The sequence below is a fragment of the Apis dorsata genome, unplaced genomic scaffold (assembly GCF_000469605.1).
Source record: "Apis dorsata unplaced genomic scaffold, Apis dorsata 1.3 scaffold_598, whole genome shotgun sequence".
In the NCBI taxonomy this organism is placed as follows: Eukaryota; Metazoa; Arthropoda; class Insecta; order Hymenoptera; family Apidae; genus Apis; species Apis dorsata.
In genome coordinates this window covers 136,732-148,706 of record NW_006263802.1, presented here as the reverse complement: position 1 = coordinate 148,706, position 11,975 = coordinate 136,732, and the positions used below count along the sequence as shown (strand labels likewise).

At 23.8% G+C, this 11,975-nt stretch overlaps 1 protein-coding gene across 1 annotated transcript in view; it reads right to left on the bottom strand.

The window, feature by feature from the left end:
- Nucleotides 1–11,517: 11,517 nt before the first annotated feature.
- LOC102679128 (larval cuticle protein LCP-17-like) overlaps nucleotides 11,518–11,975 on the bottom strand; it is a 2,099-nt gene continuing 1,641 nt past the window's right edge. The window contains exon 3 of the mRNA XM_006621168.2: nucleotides 11,518–11,975. This exon is cut by the window's right edge and continues 1 nt beyond it. Coding sequence (XP_006621231.1) covers nucleotides 11,882–11,975 — 94 coding nt within the window. The 3' untranslated portion in view covers nucleotides 11,518–11,881.

Sequence of the window (11,975 nt, the reverse complement as noted above, 5' to 3'; positions counted from 1 at the left end):
GGCTTTCCAAACGGGATATGTTTTTTTTTTCGATTCCTACCTTCGAGGCAGAAGAATACATACAAAGATGCGCGCGCCACCTGCACCACCTGGATGAAAGTGAAATTGAATTTGGCGTGCGTTACGTCTTCTAGCCTCCGGGTAGGCGCTCTCTTAGAATGCTCGCGGTATATACACGCTTATATGTCAAGGTCGCCCTCTACCATAACTTCTTCGTCAGTTTTACGATTTATTTGCTGTGCGCGCTCATTACGTGCGTCTTCAATTCCCCGAGGCACCATAGGACTCGCGTAAATCCGTTAGATTATAGCCGCTATCGATCATCTCCTTCAGAAAATTCTTAATGCAACATTTTGTTCCAATCGATCAATTTAAAACGTCTTTTTCGTGATCGAAGTTGAATGACGAGCCGTCCACGACGACGTTGTCGTGGAAATACCGCGGATCCTATTAATTGCGCATTATAGGGGAAATGTCTATGAAAGGTATACATGGTTAAATTTAATGATTCTTGGATATGATAGTGTAATAATTAGATTGATAATTTTTTTCTATTTATGACTGCTGATGATTAATAAATGTTACTTTTTTATAATAATATTGAAGATATTAAAATTTGAATTTGATTTATAATTTTATTTTATGATTTTTTATTTAGTAATTTAATTTTTTAATTTTTAATAATAATTTAATTTAATTTTTAATAATATTTATATTAATATATTAATATTTTAATAATATTAAAAATATTTTAATTTTTAATAATAATTTAATTTTTTTCATTAATCTTTTTTTTACTTGTTTATGAAAAAGAATTACAATTAATTATAAATAAATTGTTGAAAGAATTAAGATAATTATAATTATTGCATGTAGATTGTTTAGTAATGATGCAATAATATAATAATTAAAAAAAGTACTAAGATAATATTAAATTTAATTGTGTTATAAATAGAATTTATATATCACAATATAATACATGAATCATACAGATTTAAATAAATTACAGATATATATGAATGTAAATGTTTTGCAATTCAAATGGATCGAGATACCCTAATCATTTTTAAGCGAATCTATTCTAACTGGATATTCTAAGAAATCCTAAGATTAAAATGTCATACTACATGATTTATTGTGCTTATTTTCTCGTGTAATATTCTTACTTTCAAACAAATATTTAAATTTGCTTATTTTTTAAAAACTATGACTTCAACTCAATTTTATTATTTTTAATTTTCATCTCATTTCGTGTTTAGATTAGAATCTCTCTCTAAGATTATATTTATAAATTACACAATATTATAATTAATTACAATAATCGAATTACTGTATTACATTGTTTACATACAATTCAAATTTATCAAATGTATTTAGATTCTATTTAAAACTATTACTTTATTCGAAATAGGTTTTGAATTCAATATTAATATTCGAATCAGTTTTTCAATTATATTTGATATTAAATAACATTTAAATATGATATTTTTTTTCTTATAAAAAAATTAATAAGACATTTGCTATTTTTAGATAAAATATATTTTAAATATAGACAAAAGCAATAATAACTATATTATGAAATATCTATTGTTTCTTAAAATGTCAATGGCTGAAGTCAAAGTTTATTCGCCTATATAATTCAGCATACGTCATATATTTACCAACTTGAATAATACATTTGATTTCTATTTAATGCTCAAACAAAAGAATATGTAGAATGAAGCACGAGTAACAATTTGCTTTTAAACGTTTTTTCTTCCATTTTAAAATGTTTCGTGGCGCCATCTGCTAATATATACAGCAAAATGTATTTTACTTAATACGTTCTTATCCGAAAGGAACACGTGTGCGCTATCAGCTTTACTACGTGTTCTGCATTTAAGCGCATAAATCCGAAGATTCAGTTTTCGCATAAAATTATTCCAAAATTTCGGCTACTCTTTGGACAAGAATTATCCAGGCTTCGAAGCATGACAATCCAGCTTCACTCGAGATGGCGTATCTTTAAAACTTTACATTATTTACTTTGTTGTTGCATAACATGACAATGATTTTCTACACACCTTCGATTATGTAATAAAATGAACGAGACACGAACCGTTGTGTCACGATATTTCACGATGTATTTGATGTTTGCACTATTTGTATTTGTGTACTGAAAACTGAAAAATAAAAGGAAAACTCGTTTTTACTTCCTTCTTCTGTATTCCCCTTCTTCCCATATTGTTTTCTTTTTCATTGAGATTTGTATCGTTATAACATATTTTAACACACTTGTTGCGGTAATAACAACTGAAAAATTAGGATTTTAAGAAAAATAACTTTTAAAGATTTTTAAATCGATAAAACGTATATAAATATTACATCAAAATAGAAAAATTATTATTTAATTTTTTTCTTGTTTTGCGTATAATTCTCTTCTTTACAGTAAAATGATCATTTCATTAAGAAGAAATCAAAAAGATTTCCTACTTTTCTGTTCTATTCATTTCTTCTTATTCATTTTATTTTTTTAAAGATTAATCACTTTATTGAAAAAAAAACTATATATAAATATTTTTTTTATTTTAAATTCTTCTTTATTTCTTTTGTTATTCTATTTTTGTCATATAATTTTTTTCATTGAAAGAATATTTAAAGAAAAAATTAAAATGATCATTCTTTTTATTCTCTTTTTTTCTTTTATATTCTTTTTTTTTTGTCATTGATACTCAATTATTTCATTAAAAAGCAATTGAAAAGATTATTACTTTCAATCATATAGCTTCTTTTTTCATTGATTTATTTTTATTGAATCATTTCTTTGAAAAGAAATTAAAAAGATTTTCTTCTTTTTTCACATTACTTTCTCATAAAAAATTCCGAAAATCTTTCGGAATTATGTATATTTGATCAAAAAATCTAGATAGATTCATAACTCAAGATTGTTGCAGAAATTTCGTTTCATCTTGTTTTCAACAGGTGACATTTAAAAACGAGTCGCTGAGTAAGTCTTTATCATATGTTGCAATTATGAATATTGTTAATGATATGAATAATACTTCTTTTTGTGTAATTTGTAGAATCAAACAAGATCCTCATCATTATCTAGTCGAGGAACGTTTATCTGATCATTAAGTCAGTTCATAAATTTGTGCATCTGATGTCACTGTGTGTTATTCCTTTATTATCATTTATTTATATATTTTTTCTTATATCTTAAATATCAATATCAATGAAATTTTTTCCCATTTTCCATATTTTTTAAAAATAATATTTTTTTATTTTACATTCTACATCCCTTCATAAGTAAATGTGAAACTTATAAGTGAAATGTTAAATATTTTATATGTAATGTTTATTTATGTTAATTAAAATTCATATTTCGAAATTTCTTTAATGAAAAATTCATATTTTAGAAAATTTTTGAAATCTATTAATTAAGATTCATTTGAATAATTATTGCATAAATAATAATCATTGATCATTGATTAATGTGTCAATGGATATAATCAATATTATGGATTATTTCCTAAAGCATTAATCGTTAATTCTTTTTTGTTCCAAGAACAATTAGATTCTCGAATGTTTACAGATATAATTTATATATTATATAATGTCATATTTTTTAAATCATGATTATGATTATGATTATGATATAAATCATGATGATATGATTATGATATGATTTCATGAAAGTAATATTGATAATGAGGATAACGAGGTTTTGTGATATTTTAATATTTATCATATCTATATCTTAATTTAATAAAATTATATTATAAAATTTTGCTCTATGATATATTTCAGAACTTCTACTTTAAGCCAATATTTAATTCTTGATAGTAAATGAATATTCTGTAATGATAAATGATGATGAATCATCTCAATTATTTTCAATTATCGTTAATTGACCAATAAGATTTTTTTACTGTAGAAAATATAATTTCAAAGAATCTGCAAAGATAATATTTGATATTTTTTTATAAAAGATAATTTTCTTATAAGTTTTTAAGATTATCTTGAATTTTTTAAGAAATGTAATTAATTAAGGGATACATCAAAACGAATTCAGCAAATGTCTTTTATCTAATAAAAAAGATATTTTTATAATAAACAAAATTTAATTGATTTAATTAAATTTAATTGATTCATTAATAAAATAGTCAATTTGTATATTTTATGTGATATAAAATAGATTGATTTAAGTAAACTGATTTATATATGAATATTTGAATAAAATATTTGAATAAAATAAGAAAATAATGATATTTTATAATTTTTAATTATAATAAATATATTGTATGAATTTGAAGTATGCTACTTTGTTTAGAATTCATAGAGAATGTAATGATATGTAATTGAAAAGTCAGGGTATGAATAATATTAGTATTTCATGGTCTTCATTCATGAATATAAATTACAATGTTAATACTAAGCTATTATTGATATTAAATCTTCTTTCTTATTATCTCATACTATAATGAACATCACACATAAATCTATGTTAAATGTTACATTTGCAAATTAGAATTTTTTTTTTTTCATTTTTTGATATCTATTTTTGTTATTTGTTTCTCTTCACTTTTACAATTTCTTATAAATCATATTTTGTAAATCTTTACTTGTTCTATAAAATAAGAGTTTATTTAAACTAATTAATTTTCACTATAATACTCTTTTATCGAAAAAAGAATATAAAAAAATGTTTAATTTTTAAATGTTTAATGTTTTATCATTCTTTTGCAAAAAAAAAAATTCCAGACAAAATGGCATTCAAAATACGAAAGAATGAAAAACTTTCGGGATTAATTTTCATTCTTAAACATATTTCTTGTCGACAAAAAAAATTTTTATATATTAATATATAAAATTATTGTTTAAGACTTAATTATTAAATTATAAAGATTTGAAGTTTGCATAAAGTAAAATGAAGATTGAACAAGACAGCTATATGATGAAAATAAATCTATCTATATCTCATTTCTTCTAACACAAACTTCAATTATTTATAACTTAATAAATAAATTTCGACATTTTTGTATACCAACTTTTTTATTTGTTTCTGTCTATCTAGAATCAATTCTTTAAAGAGTATCTCACGAATATATTAATACGTTGCATGCAAAATTTTACAGAATACACATGATATAAAAACATCCAAAACATATTGTATTCTTCAATTGTATTCAATATAAATTTCATCATTCAATCAATTTTAAAAAATTTCATTAAAATCAAAATTATCAGATGATTAATTGAACTTAACATATATGAACGATTCATGAATCATTATAATTGAATTTCAAAGTTAAACAAGTATTATACCATTCCACGTGATCACGGCGATCTCTTCTTCTGTCAGTATGGAATCCAGAGGGCGTTGTGTCGTGACGAGGAAGCGAAGAACGAGGTATGCGAGGAATCGCGAAGAAATAAGAGACTTTCTCCGTCTGGCTGTCTATTGGAACGATCAAATAGATATCAGCAATTAGATCTGCCGGTCTAGTTACGCAATTTGGCCATCCAACTTGTTGCACGACCTTTAGGATTATTATACTGACCGTGCAATAATGCGATCCCTAGCCACGAAGAAGACGCCGCATGATCACAGTGCCGATTAGATATTTCGAATTACGACCATCTTGCATGTAACTTGCCCCACCAATTGAAGATTCGTGCAAAGATATAGGTAATCTATGGTTCTATGGACGAGCCTCGAATGCGAAGTTTCTACTTGTTTTGTATTTGAGGAAGCAAAGTTCGTATTTGATAAATGAAATGTATAACCGGGATGGATGATCGAAGGGTGAATTGTGTACCCATTGATTATGGAGCTATGCTATTGCTGTATTTTTATAATGTTTCTTTAGAACGTTTTATTAGCGTTGGGTTGCTCATTATTTGCAACCCAAAGAAAAATCGAGTTTGTAATAATGTCTTGGAGTAATCATAAGAGAATTTTATATGAATTTCGTGAAAAATTGTAAAAATAAGAAAAAATTGTGTGAATGAAAAATCTTTTTATAAGATATTTTGTATTATTATTATACTGAAATTAATTAAAATTTTACGCGTTATATTTAAAAGATTGGAATTATCATTTTTTGTGATAAAATGTTTAATATATAATAATATCGTATTTCGAAATATTTTTGATTTTAAATGTAATCTTGAAATTTTAATTTTCATTATTTTTTCCTAATTAATAGAAATAAAAGAACGAAATAGAATTAATAGAATAGAACGAAATTTATTTTTATTTGTATTTTTATTTTATAAAATTATAAGGTGTAATAAAATATTAGAAAAATTTTATGGTTTCTATTTTTCTAATTTAATTTTTTTTTCATTTCTCTGCCGTACAAATAATTTTACAATAATTTAGCAAATTTTTTCCTACATATATATAATATAACTAATATCTAACTAATTAATGTTTTCGTTTCACATGCAAACGTATTTTTCACACTACGTATATATTTAGTTATAGCATTTATTTTGCATAATTTTTCAAGTTATATCACCAGCGTCCTATTTACAACTTATTACAACTTTCATTACTTACAAAACTGCATTACTAATAATACAATGAAGATCCTCAATTCTTAGATTTCTCCAATCAAATCAATGTCAAACAATTTTTATACAAAAATTATTGTCAGTTAGAATTAGAAGTTATTATTAATGAAAAACTCTATATTTTTCACATAAAAATTATTCTTTTTGTTAATATTTAATTTCTAAATTTTATCATATTTTTAAAAGAAATTAAAATTAACTTTCGAAATTTTATATGTAAATTTAAATTTTCCTAGAAATCAATGAAATTTTTTTACATGTAAAATGTTCATGAGCATTATATAAATATTTATTGCAAATCAAAGAATTATCTATCAAAGATAATTTCGTACAATTCTTAACTATGAGTTCCACGAACACAATGCAGTAGCTAATCGTAGTTAACAAATCGGCGATTTAATCGCTTTAATTGACGATATATTAAACATGGAAAATACCTAATGAATTAATTCCAAGGATATCGTCTAAGTACTTATGAAGATTATCGTATTTAAACATCGTTTATTCAACTATTTGTTTTTAAATATTAGATACAATTATTATTAAAATTAGATATAAGTTTATACTTTAAGAAAAATTTATGTTTAATACATTTTCAGTTTTTTTAAATAATATATCATTTTTATATTTTATATTTCTATAATAGTTTAAATTTTGTAGTTTCTAAGTCGATAAAAAAAACATCGTTATTTGTATTTTTTACTAATAGTTTTTACTATTAAAATTTTTTAATTAAATTTCTCATTATTAGATATTATTTATTTTTCAAAATAAGGGAAAACATTTACATTAATTAATTGTTTTATTATTATATTAAGCAATGAATAATTCTCACATTTATCTACAAATTTTATGAAATGTAACATATTCTTTTCTTTCTATCAATAGAGATTTATTATAAAATAAATAATAAAATATTTGTTTATGAACTATCAAAATTATTTTCTTTAAAAGTATTTTGATCTTAATCTAAATTTTTCCAAAAGAATATCACTTTTTTAATTTTTCAACAAGAGAAATTGACTTATCATTTGAAGTGTGTTTTAAATAAAATAATTTTTTTGTTTATGGATATCTTACTTTTTTATAATATTATATTTTATTATATAATTTCTTATAAATAAATTATAATCTCATTATTTTTATTTATAACTAATTATTAAAAACAATCTAACTAATTGATTTAAATTAACTTTTGATTTTATGATTATTGAGAATTTCAATTACATATATATATATTATATCATAGATTAATCTATTAATTAGCTTAATAATTAAATTTGATTCTATTCTATAATCGTTATATACTTCTATAATCGTTACCTATATATTAAATATATTTATGTTACTATAAATGAAGCCAAATCTCTTAAAATAATATTTATTAAAAAATTTAAATGCGAAGTCATAAAGATTGTACGTGATAGAACAATATAATATTTGCTGATGAAAAGGAATTTAATCTGTTTGAACTGAACGAATGTGGAATTATAGGACATAAAACAAATGAAGAATTGGAAATGAAAAATTTAAAACCAAGAATAAATTACAACGATGCATTTTGACCATATATAACTAAACTAATTTTCATGAATTGTATTTTAGACAAATATAAAAATTTATAGAAAGATATCTTAAAAATAAAATTTAAAAAATTTTATATATGGTAAGTTTTATATTTAACCATTATTTTATCATTTATATGTGGTAATTTTATATTTAACTAGACAACAATCATGATACATAATATTATATTTTAATTGTTTCAAATATTTAATTGTTGTTATTTTACAATTATCACATTAAAATCTGATTAAAAATTTAAATTTTTATGTTAATTAGATCATAATATTCAAACAAAGTTTATAAAAACAATAATAAAGTTTTTGTTAATAATTTCAATTGTAAATGAGAAAGTAGCTAAAAATTATTTTATTATAATTAATAAAATTAATTCAAAAAAAAGGATTGATATAAAAATTTCTTATAAAACCAGAAAATAATGATACATAATACTAAACATTACTATAGAAATTTGATATTATTATAGAAATGCTGTAATATATTTAATTAACGATTAACAATTACATTTTTATTTTTCTATTAACATTCCAATAAATTCTGACTCAAATAAGTCATTATTACAATAAATAAACAATACATTAAATCTATCAATAAGTACTACAATTTCCAGTATGACAAAAATTCGATCAATCATTCAGAGCAATTCTCAAGAAGAATCTCGATTTTTCTCTGTTTCGATCCTTTTTTTCTCACCGAATCCTAGAAATCGGCTAACCAAACCGCGACCATATTAATTATAATTCTTCTGAATAACGCGTGTCACGTGAAACACGCGCGACTTTTGTGGAACTTGCCTTTTCCCCTGTCGAGCCATGCATCACTGTCGTTTTACGTGTAATGTGTGACAACTCTGAACTGATGTCGGTCAATGGTTAATGACATCATCAGTCTCATATACCGAACAACATTCGTGGAATGTAGCCGTGTATCTTCTGCACGGATCCTCGATGCTTTCCTCTCCGTTTTTGTTCCTCCTTTGTTGTTTGCTCGGAATATTGGGAAATATGGACGAATTAATTGAGAAATGAACACGAAAAGAAACAGTTTCGAAAAAGTGAAAAAAAATAGAAGCATGCAATATGCATTTTGCATATAGCTCAAGCTTATTCGATCAATGTGAATTATTTGAGCTTTCTTTCTTTATCAATTAACTAATAATTTCCAAGTAACTTGAAATCATTTTATTAATTCAAATCTGTCATTTGACTTGATTTGAAATATCTTTTCAAGTTTCAAATTCATATTCACTCAGATTCTTTCAACTTTTCTTTCGAATGATGAATTTACGAACTTATGAAAATTTACAATTCTTTTCTGTTTCTCTGAAAGAAGATAAAAGTTGATATTATTTAAAATTTTTCTTAAGACGATGTTTTTTTTCATCATTTCATAAAAATATTATATGAAAAAGGAAAGGAAAATTAAAAATTAGAACGTTCAAACATTTTCACAAATTATTGTACATAGATATACTCGCAATCAACTGCATTTATTCTACGTACACAGTTTCTAATCATTCCGTTTACGCTTTTCGATCATTGTATCCCCGCAAACACATCACCACGTCAATTTGCATTCGCTCGATCACCACCCATTCTAACCAAATTTAATTAGTTTCAATAATCAATACACTAGAACTCCATTTATCGGAACTTATGGACAAAACGTTTATATAGATATTGATTTATATTGATTTTCCTTTACCAACAATCATTCTTTGGTTTAATTAGAGATTATTAACATTTCGAGGAACAAATTTAATATATTTATTCGTTTATCTGTTTATAGTGATTATATAAAATGTTCATTATTCTATTTATTGTAACAATAAACGAAACTTATTGCATTTTTCTCCATATTTGAATCTAGTTATGTTTCACCAGATTTGAATCTAGTTATGTTTCAAAATGTTTCAATCTTATAATTAGTTTTTAATTTTAATTTTAATGCGTATGATTATGAAAAATTATAATATTTTTTATCTTTTTCTTTCTGATATATTTCTTTTTTCTTCCATCTCATCATATATCAGCATTTTAGTATGCTATTTTCACTATAATTTCGTCGATATTTAAAATTCCCTTTTCTTTTAAACTACTTACCTTGACATTACATACATATTTTAAGATACGAAATGGATGTTGTTATTTTATACATATTCTTGAAATTTATATTTTCTCATAATGATAAATATAAATAAATTTTCTCTTTTTTATACAAGTTATATAAAATCGATATATTCCATTAATGAATTGGATGTTTATACAAAATGAAATTTAAATTGATTAAAAAAATGGAGATTTGATTTCTTATTCTTCGATCATCATAATGCGTATTATATTTTGAATATTTTCTTGCTTTTTTGCATATTATATTCTTTAGATTTAAATTTTGCATAAACATTACATAATTATTAACAATATTATTCATGTGCATGTTATTAATTATCGATACGTTATCTCGTAGGATTAAATTTTATACTGAACGTTGGAATTAATTAGTCAAGTTAATAATCTCCTTTAGGTAATCTTATGAAGTAACAGAACACTCTGATTAAGCGTTAAAGATTATTAGATACATAAAAATACGTATAATAAGATATATGTTTATCCTTTTAAAAAATCTATATCTTTTTTTTTCAATAATCAGTTTCTAAATCTTTATACATTTCATTTACGATTGATGCTCGTGACGTAAGAAGTGTTAATCAGTTCCTTGAAGAAAGATCTGGCTAATCTGCATGAATAATCGAATCTGTACGTCTAAGCATAAACGTAATTTATCATCTTATTATGCAATTATGCAATATTGTTCCATAATACACTGGTATATAGTGTATATATGCGTTACAAAATTTTGACGTAACACGATAAAACTGACTTTTTAATCTTAATAAAAATTGATCGATTATGAACTTGTTCTCTCTTAATCGTTATGAAACACGTTCGTATGAAATCAATCGACACTGAGATATTATGAATAACATGTATGACTGAAAAAAAAAAATAATAAATATTAATGTACATATTCCATGATTAAATTATGGAAAATATTAAAGCAAAATTAACAACTGTTTCATCGCATTGTTAATTAATCATTTTTAATTATTCAACAGAAATTGAGGATTAAGAATGCCAGAAAACCAGATACAATAAACAGATCTTAAATATATATTTATCATTTTATATTCATAACAATTTTAAAAGAGTTCCAAATTTCTATCTAAATAAATTTAAAATTAATTCTCCTTAAAAGAAGAATTATTCTTCATTCACAATTGATGCGTTCATTCACAATCCTCTATTAATTAATTACATATTCGTACATAAGAAAGGATCAGACTTAAGAAGAAACGACTTAAGAACATAAGAGTTCAATTTAAACGCTTAAAAATTTATTGTATAATTGAGACAAATATTTATACACAACCATTATCATATAAACATCGATCACGTTATCGAATCACGACTTGTAACTCTAATTACATATCCATATCTTCTAAAAAAAAAAAATAATGTCAAGCAATGTCGCGTTGTTTCACACGACTCACTACATTAATAACATCTGACGATTCAATGACGAAAAAAATAGAAAAATTAAGTAAAGTCTATATAAAAAAAAAAAAAAAACAAAAATACACTGCGTAACGATGAGCCTCGAAACTTTCGCACTCGATCCATCGTCGGGTCAATTACGCCTTATTTCTACTTTTATTGTTATTCGCGTGTTGCGTGGATCAGCGCGCACTGTCTTGCTCCGGATGGGCTGCAATGTACTCCAAAGCTTTGAGAATCGCGGCCGGGATCGGATGAGGGGTTGGAAGGTGTTCA